This window comes from Mustela putorius, unplaced genomic scaffold (assembly GCF_011764305.1).
Source record: "Mustela putorius furo isolate JIRA1106 unplaced genomic scaffold, ASM1176430v1.1 tig00000450_pilon_pilon_pilon, whole genome shotgun sequence".
NCBI classification, from domain to species: domain Eukaryota; kingdom Metazoa; phylum Chordata; class Mammalia; order Carnivora; family Mustelidae; genus Mustela; species Mustela putorius.
In genome coordinates this window covers 22,473,050-22,488,462 of record NW_025421385.1, presented here as the reverse complement: position 1 = coordinate 22,488,462, position 15,413 = coordinate 22,473,050, and the positions used below count along the sequence as shown (strand labels likewise).

At 39.4% G+C, this 15,413-nt stretch overlaps 2 protein-coding genes across 3 annotated transcripts in view; one reads left to right on the top strand and one right to left on the bottom strand.

Annotated features, from left to right (window-relative positions):
* The window catches only part of LOC101686176, a 206,216-nt gene extending 198,135 nt beyond the window's left edge, over positions 1-8,081 (top strand). The window contains exon 51 of one of the 2 annotated variants that reach the window (XR_006606817.1): positions 6,699-8,081. The gene's annotated coding sequence lies outside the window, so the exon portion shown is untranslated. The remainder of the gene's footprint in view (positions 1-6,698) is intronic. The other variant, XR_006606816.1, reaches the window with a different exon arrangement.
* CD164 (CD164 molecule) lies at positions 691-15,283 on the bottom strand. The gene is made up of 6 exons (XM_004753482.3): positions 14,960-15,283; positions 12,097-12,180; positions 10,233-10,304; positions 8,989-9,024; positions 5,037-5,093; positions 691-3,339 (listed from the first exon to the last, which is right to left on the bottom strand). Exons 1-6 carry the CDS (start codon positions 15,150-15,152, stop codon positions 3,173-3,175), a joined length of 609 nt encoding a protein of 202 aa, XP_004753539.1. The 5' UTR covers positions 15,153-15,283; the 3' UTR covers positions 691-3,172.
* Between the last annotated feature and the right edge of the window lie 130 nt (positions 15,284-15,413).

Below are 15,413 nucleotides of genomic sequence, written 5' to 3'. Positions count from 1 at the left end.
GGGTATAGAGACATGAATGATACAAGAACACCCAAAATGAACTTCTAGAAATGAAGACATCTGAAATGGAAAACACACTAATTAATAACAGATTAAACTGTAACCATTAGTGAACTTGAACACAAAAATTTGACATGAAACAGAAAAAGATTAAATTAAAAAACTAAACAGTGCATGAATGAGCTATGGGTCAACTTCCAGCAGCCCCCACGTAATTAGAATCCCCAAAAGAGAAGGGAAAGGATAGAAAAAAGAATATTTGAAGAAATAACAGCTGAGAATGTCCAAATCCGATGAAAAGCATATATCCAAGAAACCCAACAAACCCCGAGCACAAGAACGACTAGTACAGCAAATCACTTCAAATTGCTCGAACAGCCATAGAGAAAAATCTTAAAAACCAACAAAGGAAAACAAAGACATGTGCAGAGGAACAGAAGACGAAGAGGACAGATTTCTCAGAGAACAATGCGTGTGAGAACACAACGGACCAACATTACTGTGCTGAGAGCACTAAACACCACAAGTTTCTGACGAATGCCGACCTGCTACTAGCCACTGGTCTTGGAGAGCAACAGAGAGCAAGCAGACAACCCATCCCCAAACAGACTGATAAGGTAAATTCACGAACATTAAATTTCATAATCAAAATGCAAAAACACTTCAGTTTTAAAAAAAAGAACAGATTAATTCACTTAACATGTAGATTTATTTTAAATCAGTTTGGTACATGATACAGATTGGTTTTGCAGTTTTTAATGAACTGAAATAGAAGTTTCTAAATACAGCAGTGTCTGCCTGTGCAATAAGTATCTGTAAGGTAAAATAAGGTGTTTTGATAGAACTACATCCACATGAACAAATCAGGAGAAAAATCTGAAAACGTTTCTGTACCTTCTGGATTAAAAAAAAAAACAACAACAAATTATTAATGGCTCAAGATACTAAAGAAAGGGGGGAAAAGGCTGTAAGTTCCGTTTTAAGAGCTCTTCTTGCAAAATCTAACTGGTTTCGTATTATGGTTCTGTTGTCAGAGCAGTATTCAAGATTATAGAAGATGAGAAGCTTCATCAGCTACATTTCCACAAAAACAGATGTACTGACATTAATGTGTGACAAGGTATTCATATCTAGGTAAATGATAATTATATATCACTGTAGCTAAATCTTGCCGCTTTGGGAGAAATGGAGACTCTGTATTTTTTCAAATGATTCTTGGATCTGACAGCACTCACTAAAAACTAACAGCCATGGCACCATAATAAAAATTTTTGTGAGGTTCCTAAAACTGGTATCAGAATATTACTAATGAAAACACAAAAATGTGAGGTAAACCTACCTTTTCCCAAAAACCTTTGAAGCCAGAGATTTTAAGCAATTAAGGCACTTGAAAACATTAAGTGTATGTACAAATGTGCAAGTAAAACAAACTAGCTGTACCAGCAAGTAACAAAGAAACAGTAAATCTTCATTTTAAGAACCTTGAATATAATCATATCTAAATGTAAGGAATTTTGGCTTATGAAATGGACCAAAGCAACTCCTCATTTCCTACTACAAAATATTGAAAACCAAGTGCTAAACTCAGCCCCTATAGGCTAAAGAAACTAAAAACAAAACAAAACCAAAAACAAAACAAAAAAAAACCTTTAATGACCTAGAAAAGCAAAAGCTTTTTAAAAACTAATGAAAACCTCTGAACTAATCCAGTATGTCAAAGGCAGGGGAGATGTATCCCTCTGAAACTGAAAAAACTAGTGCTTCCTAAAGAAACTAAAAAAAATAATAATAATAAAGCATGCACGCTTCATGTACTACAGGAACTGCAACTAAAAGGAAAGGATGGGAGAAAAGGAGGAAGGAAGGAAGAATGGAAGGAAGGAAGGGAGGGAGGAAAAGCAAAGCAAAGCAAAGAAAGCGCAGTCTGTCTACCGAGGGCAATCATCATTAAAAAATCTACAGCAATCCAATCAACCAAAAAACCCTCAGATGTTCTGAAATTACACTGGTCACATTTCTGGTCTCAAAACTTAAAATGATGGTCTCATTCAAGAGCTGTAAATGACTCTAAAACAACTTATTTCCTTCTTGTCTCATAAAAAAAAAAAAGTTACTTTTCAAGGAAGCTTGGTGAAAAATCCTTTCAAGGTACAACAGTGTTGGGATACTTCCTGAAGTGCAAAGGCAAACGTAAGAAAATCCACTTTAGCTTTATACTTCTTAAGAGCCTAAGAGAAACGTTGGGAAGTTCAATATATGAAGGCTTTCAACTTTGTAGAACATCCTGAGCCTTGCTCAGGTCTGAAACAAAATAGTTAAGTTTTCAGTTATTACCAGCATGGTATCTAGAAAGGTTTGCTACAGCTAATGAACAGTTGTATCACCAGACCAACCTTTACCCTCCTTAATGTGAAAGAACAAATCAGGAACATCTGAAGTTACAGCCTACCTTTCAGTCTGTCTTTTAAGGCACTGTTCTTTATTTTCTCAGTGATTTAAGGTGCTTTGCCAGTATGAATGATAACCTGCTATTGTTAATGGTTTGTATCCTTTCCATTCGTTTCTTTAAATCTGGAATGTAATTCCCTGTGTGGCATCTTATTTCTAATGTAGAAAAAATAACTGTCATCAAGCACAAAATTTTACGCTAAGGATACAATTTACTCTAAGGACACTAGATTTACCGACTTATTCCACTTTTGAAAGGACAGCCAAAATTCCACCCGACCGATGCTCATTTGGCACATTCTTCTCAATTCTGGTCACTAAACTACATCCTGAGATAGGATGAAAATGATGCAGCTTTCAGGCTTTAAAATGACTAAATTTAAACTGCCAGAAGAGTCATGAGGTGTCTGTGCAGGACAATGCTTCCCACCACTTACAGAGTTACATTTGGTATGTCAAGAAGAGAGAACATAATCCCACAGCAGCAGCCATTGAAAATAAAAGAAGACAGCCACAAGGATTCATGCAGAATATTTTAAATATTCCTGTTGAGCAAAATGATTTAAGTGATTTTTCTTCGAGGATGATGCTCCCAAGTATCCTATATGCATCCTTTGAACGTGTACAGATCCTGGAGTAGCGTCTTCCATGTGGGACATCTTGAAAGAGACTATTTTGGTTTCAGTGAGTTACACACCAGTCCTTTTTAATTTAATGGGTCTGTTTACAGAGTGTGGTAGTTTCGTTCTTTCGATTTGCAGAATTTATAGAGAAAGAAGATTACAGCCTGCACACCCAAGACGAGGACAATTCCTCCAATGAAACTGGCTGCATCGAAGGTTGACTTCCTTCCGGGTTGTGAAGTTGGAGTTAAAGTGGTATTAGTTGTACCTGTTAAATAAGAAGAAAAGATAATGAGACTTGGAAAGTCCCTACTCAGAATTTCAAGACCCGCATGAGCTTATACTTTGACTTTGCCATGAGTTAAATTCTATAAAGTATCTCCTCTTGAGTCAAGGCTTTACAACTAGAATTTATCCCATTCACTCCATCTAGCAATATCAAGTGGTCAAAGCTGCCATTCAAATTCAAGTATGAAAGTGACAGAGAAAAATTCTCCTGGTACATAAATTATGCCCTGAGAACATGTCAAGCACTTTAAAAATTTGTAATTTCTTCAGAAAACATACTGTTAGTTGTTACACTAAATATTAATATTTGCGTTGAAAACTCATGTAACTTTTAAATTTTATTAAATATACAAGGTAAGCAAAAATTCAGTTGCAATTTTTCAAAGTACAAAAATTATCTTAAGTATCTGCAATTTATAAATTTAACAAATAAACTTGTTATTAAAGGTATTGTAAATCTTACTCTAAAATTTTATATTATGAGCATTACCAAACCATATGGAATAAAAGCACAAAAGTATGAATTCCCTTTTCAGAGAAAAAAATGTTTCAATAGGAAATAAAACATGAATTTCTTTTTAGGGAATAAAAGGTTTCAAGTAGAACACCATCCATTTTAATAAAAAGCAGTTTCATATTTAAAATAATTTTTTTCCAAGTAGAGTTTCAAATAAACACTGGTTCTGGTGGCTGTATAATAAGGTGGCCAGCTTTCAATTTTTTTTCTAAGGTATTTTATTTATTTGTTAGAGAGAGAGAGAGAGATGAGAGAGAGCACAAGCAGGGGAAGCTGCAGGCAGAGGGAGAGGGAGAAGCAGGCTCTCCCACAACCCGCCAAAAGGGAACCCAATGAGGGGCTTGATCCCAGGACCCTGGGATCATGACCTGAGCTGAAGGCAGAGACTTAACAGACTGAGCCACCCAGATGCCCCAAGCTTTAAAATTAATCACAACTATTCTGTAATTCTTGCAAAGACAAAATGGTTTCCTTGAAACCAAGAAAGGTTGCATAACAATAAGCCAAGAAACTTAAAAAAAAAAAAAAATCAAAACCAAACACCAGTATTTTAAATAGGATAGAGAGAAGGATCATAATCTGTGTATCTGCAATGTCTTGTGGCATCACCTAAATGTGATTTTGTTTACAACACAGCAAATCATTAATTAATAAACATTACTTTTCACATGCACTTTTAACAGTTATAAAGGAACGTAAAGAAATAGCGAGAAACATGGCCAAGGTGCCCATCTGCAGTGATCTTGGCTCTTTAGATCTTTCTCAATGAAAAGAATGGCTAAATTATCTTCACTCCAATTGTCATGACCTAAACACAGCACAAAATTAACTCCTAACAGTCATCAGTATTTAATTTTTAAGTTATAAGAAATGAGATCTCACCGACAAGCTGCAGCAAAAGGGTTTTAGAAAATTAGAAAAACACTATCTCTTAACTCTAATGTGTCAGGCCAAATATGGCTATGTGTTAAAAAATGGGGACTCGCAGCAAACCTACCATTCCTGCATTAACAGCCTACCATCCTGGTCCTCCAAATATAAGAGGTGAGTTTTAGTTCACAACCATTCATGAATGAAACTGGAAAATGGGGGCAAAAATAGCACAAGGCAAGGCTGCAAACATACCCCCACGTCACCGACAGTTCAAACCCCCTCCTTACCTGATGTAGGAGTTGTGGTGGCAGTGGTTGAGGAGGCAGGCAGGGTGGTGGTTTTGGCTGCAATAGAAACAAAACTTACTAGTAACTTACATTTCCAAACCTCCCAGTATCTAGTCATTTGTCTTTAAAATAATGCTGCCAAGTTCAACAGGCTTTCTATTTTCCAAAGACTAAAATAAAGGCCAAATTTCAGGGAGTGGCTCACTAACACATCCACGCAGCCAGACTACGAGTTTTTAAATTACCACAAAGCAAGCATAAAACTATCTGTGTTAACATCTATGTAAATATTGGAGTATAAAATCTATGTATACATCTGGATAATGTTTGCAAAAAGACACACAGGAAGGCAAGAATCAGTGGTCAGGCGAGGGAAGAACAACTGCTTTTTTAATGCTTCTATGACAAAAACTATTAACTTAAAAAGTTATGGTAAGAAACCAGTGGGGCTCAGGATTTCTCAAGCAGGTATCAAGGCTGGCTTATGTTTTTCATTTTGAGGGGCTGGTAGACAGTGAACATCTTCAGCTTTGTGCGGCACATAATGCAAAAGCAGCCGAGGACAACATGCAAATCAACAGGCATCATTCTGTTCCCATAAAATGTTATTTTAAGAACAGGTCCCCTGGGGCCACAGATCCCCCAATTTAAATTATCTGACAATGCCTGTAAAGAAAATGAACTCTTGTGAGAAGAATTAATTTGAATGTAAACACATTTTAGGAACCAAAGCACTTTATTAACAGACTTTTGTTAGTACTGATACTACTAACAGATTCTAATCAATGATACATTAACAATACTGACAGGATTACATGTTTGTATCCTTTTCTCTCACCATGAGCACTACTGCACATATCTTCCCTACCCTGCTCTTGGGTGGACAATTAGGTCACCTCTCATTTTGCCAGCAGGGAAATACCTCATCTCACCTCTGGCAGGGCTGATTCTTAGACAGAATTCCTAGATTTTTAATCCCTTTAAAGTTGCTGCAAAAAATAACACTTTACAAACTAAGCAAACATATATTCTTTTCAATCTTAAAACACTACATTTTGTCTGACAATGGTAAGGAATCAAGTTTGCAAATTTGCCTTTTGAGTCTTACTACCAAACCCCCTGAACACAACACAGACTAATGCTTTTTTCTATAAACGCGCAAAACATTTACACACTTCTACTTCTGACCGAAATACTACTTTGACAGAATTTTCAAAATTATGCAATACTTAGGTTTACTAACCTACAGTATGTTCCTTTCATTTAAAAAAAAAAAATAGTAATTAGCAGTTAACAAAAGCTGCTACTGGTGGTGGAAAATTTTTAACAACACAGTAAACTAAGTAATCCCATCATGCAGAGTAACATGTCATTTCCTGCTGCCCATTTCACTAGGCAATTATGTAACAATAAAAATTTAAAAAGTAGCAGAATTTAACGGTTTGTCTTCCACTTATGAAAATTTCCCACTAGATATCTGATGTAATCTAGTCATTCTGTAAATAATAAGAGATTATTTATGACTATTTTTATTTATAATATTTATAGGTACTAACAGAAGACTGTTATAATTAACCCCACTGAACACCTTTCTACATAAATCAAATTCTCTTTGTGTCATTTCTTTAATAATCCCTTAATTTCTCACTTGCTCTCTTTCAGCAACAGCCATGAAAAGAGACCATGTAATAACGGTTTTTGAAGAACTGCCACTCAACAGATGCATTTTCTATAAGCAAATCCTGGCCTCCTTCCACTTCCAGAACGAGAGAGAGAAAACTAGAGAGACCCCATGGTACTTCACTGGAGAACCCCATATGGGTCAAGCACGAAAACTACATCAAGGTTCATGGAGAAGCAATTAAAAGTGAACCCACAATGGTTCTGAAGAAACTGTTTTCCCCTTTTGGTTCACATCCTACCTTCTGGAAATTAATTTTTCCTTAACATCTGTGCTTTCATCAATCCTTTAACATCCTCCTAGTCAGTGACTACCAATGGGTGTCACCACTGTGTGCTCTCCAAAAGTTCTGTGATATTTGCAGATTTCTATGGCATGAATATTTCCACCATAATTCAAGCTCCCAACGCAGTCTCACTGAATGTGTAGCTGGGAAGAGCTATGCACAACTGGCCACCGCAAGCTGGTGTGAGCTAGCTCACCACCACCCAAGTCTTTCAATGAGTTCTGGTCCTTGATTCAGCATCTGATCACTTTTTCCTCTGAAAAACTATACCTAAAACACACACACACACAGTTTCCTGGACATACCTCTCTGCCCATCCCTACTCAGTTTCCTCTCTGATCCTCTTCTCAACCCTTAAACATTTCCGTCCCCTGGAGTTGGGTCCTCAAGTCCTAGTCTCTCTACAAGCTGTTCCAGGGGACACCACTACTGCCTACACTCATTAGCTTTGCCTGCGCTGTCAAGCTAAGAGTCTGCCATCACCTCCATCAAGTCCTATTCTTCCTACCTCCTAAGTCTATTTGCATACATCTGCAACTCTTCCCATATAGTTCTCCAGAATTCCCCTCATGGGTCATCTATTCCTGTCTCCCTGTGTTCACTCTCGTCTCCTGTTCCAACCTGCCCTCCCAATCTGGCTCTTGGCCTGCTGACTGTTCAGCTCAACCCTTCCTCACCAGGCATATCCAGATGCAATTCCCCAACCTCACTATACTCCTTCACCCTCCTCACTACTGACCGCCGTGCTCCACTTGGGAAGCGACCGTCATGTTTTACCAGGGTCATTTCAAGAGTCAGTCAACATCTCCAGGAAGTTGTCACCACATTTGCCATATTACTCCATATACACACCTTCCTACAAATATCTCAAAACACTATGCTTATTTACTCGTGTCACAGTTACTACAATAGACAAATGCTGTCTTCTGTTTCCAGTCCCTATCATCCAGCCTGTTGTCCTGGAGTAGAAGTTTTTTAATGATTTATTCCTATCACTTTGGTAAAGATTTTTTTTTTTAATTTTTTTTTTTTAAAGATTTTATTTATTTATTTGTCAGAGAGAGAGACAGCAAGCACAGGCAGACAGAGTGGCAGGCAGAGTCAGAGGGAGAAGCAGGCTCCCCGCAGAGCAAGGTTCCCGATGTGGGACTCGATCCCAGGATGCTGGGATCATGACCTGAGCCGAAGGCAGCCGCTTAACCAACTGAGCCACCCAGGCGTCCCTTGGTAAAGATTTTTTAAAGGAGAAATTATCTAATCCTGTTGAAGGGGTAGTGAAAACTTTCCAGTTGTTGATGGGAATGAAAAGCGTATCTTTCTGGAAAGCAATCAATATTCAGTCTTAAAATAATCCTATCCTCTGACCTAGGAATGCTGTTTGAATCAATTCTGTCAGGGATAACATCAAAACAGGAATGCGTGCTGCAGGAAAAATGAAAGATGACCTAACTATCCAACCAAGTGCAGGTTAAGTAAAGTGTATACAACAATGTAAAAGAGAAAACAATTCAAATGTGCATGGGCATCTTATGCAAGTTCATAATAAATCTATTGAGAGACAGAGAAGACTGGGAAAAACTTATCACTGAAAACATCCTGGTGTACCTCTGGATAAAGGGAACTGCAGGGAATTTTAATTTTCTTTAGGCTTCTGTATTTCCCAAGATCTTCAAAAAAATCCACAAAAAGCGGTTTGTGGACTCAATGTCCACAGCAAATCCTCCCATAGTCAATAAACGTCATTTATTCATAATTCTATTATGAATTACAAATTCCACTTATTCGTAACTCCATTATCATTCACGGAATTCCACGACACCGGCACGAACAGCTCATACTCATGTAACATTATGGTTCAAGACCAAATACATCTACCAATTTTTTAAATTATACTAACAACTTTTAGGTATTTAATCACTAATAAGTCCATCAAGAGACTTTACAAATCCTGAAAGAGGAGGAAAGAGTTAATTATCTTGTATTACCTGTAGAATTCGTTGGCATCGGAGTGGGCTCAGGTGCTATTTAAAACAAACAAACATTAAGTCAAAGCACAATCTAAAATAATACAATCCATTACACTTTTTTTTAAACTGCAGTCATGTGAGTACCACTTTTACAATGTTTACATTTAAGTACCACCTTGTGGAGGAGACTGACAGTTGCTCTAACCAATACTGATCTCCCCTTCTTTAGAAATATGAAGCACCAATCTAGAGTTGACGCTTCCCCGCCTGGAGAAAGACACATATTTCTTAGCCTCCCCTGCAGGTAGGTAGCCCAGTATAACTTTTAGAAAGCATCTGTAGGTAGATACAGGCCTCATTCCTCTTTCTGTTGGCAGAAAAACCAATTTGATGGTTGGAACATGAGCGCTTACCTCGGAGAGTAAGGTCAGAGATATTTTTAAGGAATGACAGTAAACAGCCTGGGTCCCTACTGGGGATTGAGTGCTACATAGTCCAAACTAATTCTGATACATCATCAAATTAAGAAGAATTATTTATTCAAGTTTTCTCTAAATTAGTATCTTTTAAAACGTTTTACTTAACCTTGTTTCTAAGCAATTATTTTCATGAAACCACAGGTTTGATATAATTATTATTTCTGACACACTGAAATAGATACTAAAAATGTTTGTTCTTTTACCACCTAAACCAAATTATGTGCATTCTACAAAGGGGTAACTGACCTCATACTAATGAAATTCTCAGTCATGAAGTTCAAGTTTGGACGGGAAAACTCCACTAAAAGTAAAACTGTTATAGGTAGTCTTTCAAGGTTACTGACACACTCCAGAAAGCTCTTTTGCTCTATTTATTAACTATGCACCAAATCAGAAGTTTGACTTCCCTATCCATTTGTAATCTTGTTAGGAAAATCAGTTGCTTCTTCTAGGAATTTTAACTATTTTCTGAGCAAAGACTTATGGTTAAAGAGTAACCAATTTCTTCAAACTAAAGTACAAAAATGAGAAAACAGATGAATACAGGGAAGATTCAACCATAACACAAAATTCGCCAGAGATTGTGACAATCACCAACACCATAATCCGGAAAAGGGCCAGAACAAGATTGTCCAGTCCAGTAAAATGCAAATGGAGAAGGTCTAAACTACAGTCAGTTTAGACTGCCAGAAATGGCAAACCAAATATTGAAAGAAGGCTTCTGAGGCAAAGATCTTCCTCACCTCTTGGCCACTTTCCTCAGCAACCAATGTGAATACTTACCAGAACAGAACTGTGTGCCATTCACCACCTGGCAATCACTAACTGTTGCATTACGTGAACAGTAGCTTTTCTCTGTTACAGGGGAAAAAAGACACAGAGCACCAATCACTTGTTTATATTATCCTTGTTTTGTTACTAAGCTCCAGAACTGCTTCCAAAAATCAAACTCAGGCATACACACTTCAGAAGTCCAGGGATCAAGAAAATACTGTTATGCTCTTTCCCTCATTGATTAAGAAAGATTACCCAGGATCTCTCCAAATATTTGTCTAAAACCTACATGAATACACTAAACAGATAAATTGGAAACACTTAGATCTGAACTGGGGCACGACTCCTGCATAGCAAAGGCTGCTAGATTCCACATGAGTAGGGAGAAGCCGACAGGATCTAATAAAGGCTTAGTAACCACAGGGGGTGCCATATTAGCAGCAGTAGGACCTCTGTAGAACCTGTAGGACCTTCTCGGTTTTCTACACTTTCTAATAAAACTGCTTTCCTGACAGCCAAACTTGTAGCAAGAGTAAGGGAGACCCTTCCTCAACATATCCTACAGTAGAGCATTCAAGCCCCAAAACATGCCAACTCTGCTATACACAGCAGGAGAAAGGTGTGCACTTAAATTCCATTTTATGACATTTTTAAAAAAAGGGACTCTCACACAATAAAAAAATTTAGCCCCAATTTAAGCTAATTTTATAAGAAGTTCTTAAACAGGGGCACCTGGGTGGCTCAGTGGGTTAAAGCCTCTGCCTTCAGCTCAGGTCATGATCCCAGGGTCCAGGATTGAACCCCGCATCGGGCTCTCTGCTCGGCAGGGAGCCTGCTTCCCCCTCTTTCTGCCTGACTCTCTGCCTACTTGCAATCTCTGTCAAATCAATCAATCAATCAATCTTAAAAAAAAAAAAGATCTTAAACAATGTTATGTCGTGACATAAGGATTTTGCCCAGAACTCAGATTTCTTTTAAACAAATAAAGACACTTAATACATAGCTTTGACTTTTTTTTTTTTTTTAAAGATTTTATTTATTTATTTGACAGAGAGAAATCACAAGTAGATGGAGAGGCAGGCAGAGAGAGAGGGAAGCAGGCTCCCTGCTGAGCAGAGAGCCCGATGCGGGACTCGATCCCAGGACCCTGAGATCATGACCCGAGCCGAAGGCAGCGCCTTAACCCACTGAGCCACCCAGGCGCCCCCATAGCTTTGACTTTTTAGGTATATATACACACATACCCGATAAACTGTTTTACTGATAAGAAGAAAAAGCAACTACTTCCCATTAAGAGAACAGAATTTGCTGTAATCCCGTGGTTCTAACAAAAACGTTATTGGTATTGCAAAGTATCTTCAACTAGCTCTTTATTCCTCAAATTAAAGGTTAATTTTAAAATTGAACAAAACACCAACTCTTTCCATCTCACTCTTTCCCATATTCTAAATATCCAACTAAGTTTTATAAGGTCTCTATAGTTCATCTAGCAGGACACCTGCAGGAGATAAATGCCTTCTTTTTCTAGGAAACCATTTTTAGGGGAAAATTTCACAACTTTCACAGCTGATTTTGGTGTACCTGTCCTCTTAATCTTCCAAAGCTCTAAAATCTCTCTTCCTTTAAAAGCTACTAAACCTTAATTATCAAGTCTAAGGAATTATAGGGGTGGGGACAGAATGGGAGTCCAGAGATTTTAGCCCGAATGTTAAGCAATAGGAACTTGAAAGGAAAAGTATTTGATTTGCAAAGTAGTACACAATATACTTAATTTTCTACTAATTTTTAAGTGTTCAGGAATACCCTGTAGAATATCTTAAAATGATAAAACAGTTTGCATTCTCAAAATTAAAGTCATCCCAAAGCCTCTTACCTTTACATTCTATCCAAAAGCAGGTAGAATTATCAAGGCTAACATTCACACAGGAAACACAGCTGCTGCGGTTTTCACAAGGATCTGGTGGGGAGGGGTATATAAAACCAATCAATTGGTACCTCACTTTTGAGTTTGTACAACTTACCTTTTTTAAACTTAAGTGAGCATTACGTACAGTACCAGACTTAATTCAGAGAAATGGTAAAACGTTATAACCCATCAACAAATGAATGGATTAAAAAATGTGGTATACATTTTTCAATAGAATAGTATTCCAACATATAAAAGAAAGGAATCCTGCCGTGCACTAGAACATCTATGAGCCTTAAGGACATTATGCTAAGTTAGACATTCAAAGAAGGACAAGTACAGCATGATTCCCTCCTATATGAAGCATCTAAAATAGTTAAACTCTGAAGCAGAACGTAGAATGATGTCTGCCAGGGCTAGGGGGAGGGGAAATGGAGATCTGCTCCTGAAGCAGGGTACAGTTTCAAGTAAGATGCAGTCTGGAGATCTGAGTAATACAGTGCTTACTGTTAATAACGTACAGTACACTTAACTTTGTTAGGATGGTAGATCTTCGGTGTTTTTAACTGCACACACAAAAACACTTCATTAATTGGCTTAATAAGAAATTCCAATCATAATTAATGACTGATGACACTGAAATAAACTCAAGAGAAAGGGCGGAAAAAACCCACAAGCTAGTGGGAATGCTCAGTATCTAAACAACCATTTTTTATAGGGCAACTATTTCACAGACACTCAGGATTTCTTGAATCATTTCAAAGCATCCTTAAAAAAATAAAAATATTGGGAAAAAGGTTGTGTTATAAGGCCAAGACTACACACAGAGAAATCACTGCCCCCCAAACATCAGCTAAGACACTGCAATTTTTAATAGTAAAAAGACTTGTTACAGGTTGAACCCAAACTCGGATGATGCCCATTCTGAAAACCCAAGAGATTTGTAATTCGTAAGTGATCTTCACCACTGTGACTGAAGGATAAGAGACAGCAACTCTGGAAGGGGCTATATTTATGTACATACAATTTAACAAAAAGTAGGACAGTCTCTGTCAGTAATTTAGGCCAAATGACCCAAAAAGTCTAGGGCTTTTCATTTTCCTGGAAGCTAGATGTCTCCAAAAAACATTCATATTTGCTTTCCCTGTGTCTTTAAAAAAAAAAAAAAAAAAGTTCTACACAGAGGCCACGCATTTTAATATTTTATCACTAACATTTATCAGGGACAGGGCATATACAGTACCCTTGAGTAAGGGGTTCACAAAGTAGAAAATAAGTTCTGCAGAGGTTTGTGTACTGATAAAAAATGCTAGTTGTCTAAAATCTTTTGTGCCTGATACGTTTGAACAGCACAATGTTATTTACAATGAACTAAACTTGCTACCTTTCATTTTAGACTGCAGTTTATACAACTACTACTTACAGAAAACAAATCATCTCCTTTGTATGACTTTCAATTACAAAAAGGCAATTAACCTGGCTATCTCCAAGCTTCTCTTTGGAAAAAACACACACTCCAAAACTACAGTTCTGGAAAGAAACTGCCAAATAAGCAGAAGACAAAACATATTGTGCTCTATCATCTTAAAAACAGTGCAGTTAGAACGTCCAGCATTCCACGGCAATGTACTTTCCTTATTTAACAGTTTTTGAACTTCAGTATTACATCTTTCTGAATCTTAATTATACATTTTATTTATCTATAAAACACAAAAACCAAAGGAAGATACTTCAAAACAGTATGATCCGTCTGGGGGAGGGGAGGAAAGCCAAGGTAAAAATCCCGACACTTGAGCACTTTTTCGGTCGAGATGCCAGTTATTCCTTCCTCAATATTAACTAGAATAACCAATCACACTACATCAGGTTTTATATATCTAGAGTTCTTTTTCACCTCAAACTTATCTTCCCCTCTCTTTTGTGTTGTCACGGCATTGTCAATTTCTGCTTTAAGATTCAATGTACAACTCAACCAGTACCCAAATCGACCGCAGAGCTTAACAAAGAGTGTGTTCCTGATCGAGTTTAAAAAATCAACAACCTGGGTTTCAATCCCAGCTCACAATCAACTAAACCTGCGCTCCCCGCAAGCCACTTTATTTCCATCTTCCTCCCAGATTTCACCACCTATCTTCCAGTTTAGCCTAAAATCCCGAAAAGAATATATGAAGCATCGGGTACACAAATGGGCACTTTTCTTCTTTGGCACATAGCAAATTTAAAGTTTTAACTAATCAAATGCCCAAACCTCAGATATACCCCGACACCTATCCGCAAAATCAATACGGTTAGATCACAGGCAACTTTTCTCAGACTCAAGTCTGAGACACTGGCGAGCATTCACGTCTTCAGTTTCTTTTTCCTCTTTTGCCAACTCCCGGAGAAGCCCCCTTGCGGAGATAGGATGTGGGTGGGCAAATGACTAACCCCAAACACAGGGAGTTCGACCTGATCCCCTACTTTGGAGGCGAGTCGCCTCGCCCCACGATCAACCCCACTGCCACCACCGCGGGAGGAAGCCACGTCCCCTCTTCCCCAGCTGAAGTGAGACTGGGGATTACGAGGCACTTTTTAAGAGCACCTTGGCGTGGGACACTTCGGGGTGGCCCAGAGCCCAACGGCCAACGGGGCTCGGCCGCCCCTACTCCCCGGGGCGCTCCCTCACCCCCGCCACTCCGATCCCAGCCCGGGCTGGACTCGGACGGGCCGCCATGTTGCTGGAGCGCGGCCCGTCCCGGCCCCGGCCCCGCGCGCACCGCGGGCAGGGCGGGCGGCTCGGCTCGGAGCGGCGGGCGGGCGAAGACAGGAAACCCGTTGGGCCGGCGCCCACCTTGTGCGGGAGTGGTCACCGGCGTAAGAGTCGTCACCGTCGTCGGAACTGTCGTTTTGGCGGTGCTGGTGTTCGGTGAAAGCGGGATCGCAGTCACGGTCGGATCCGGGCTGGGGTTCGCAGCCGCGGTCAGCACACACAGCGCGGCCAGGCAGGCGGCAGCCCAAGGCAGCTGGCGGGAGAGCCCCGACATCACGTCCCCCGCACTGGTGTTCGGGCGAAAGCTGCGGCGCACTCTACTCCGTCCGTCCCTCTGTCCCCTGCGGCACCGCCTCGGAGAGTCTGGGCCCCCGCGAGAGCGCGCCGGGGTCACGTGAGGGGCCCCGGGCCACGGCGTGCGGGGGCGGGGGCGGAGCGGGGGCGGGCTGCGGACGATACCAACTGCATTCCTGCAGGAGGGGGAACAGGGACAGCGAGAGGCAATGGAGGGAGGCTGTTCCGTCATAGTGACTAG

What these genes read in the sequence shown, in the direction of transcription:
- CD164 (XM_004753482.3), bottom strand. Translation starts at nt 15,152, where the DNA reads ATGTCGGGGCTCTCCCGCCAGCTGCCTTGGGCTGCCGCCTGCCTGGCC. An exon ending in GGTGACCACTCCCGCACAAG is followed by an intron (nt 12,181 to 14,959) that starts GTGGGCGCCGGC and finishes CCTCCCCACCAG; the next exon opens with ATCCTTGTGAAAACCGCAGC. An exon ending in GATGCCAACGAATTCTACAG is followed by an intron (nt 5,094 to 8,988) that starts GTAATACAAGAT and finishes TTTCTATTGCAG; the next exon opens with CCAAAACCACCACCCTGCCT.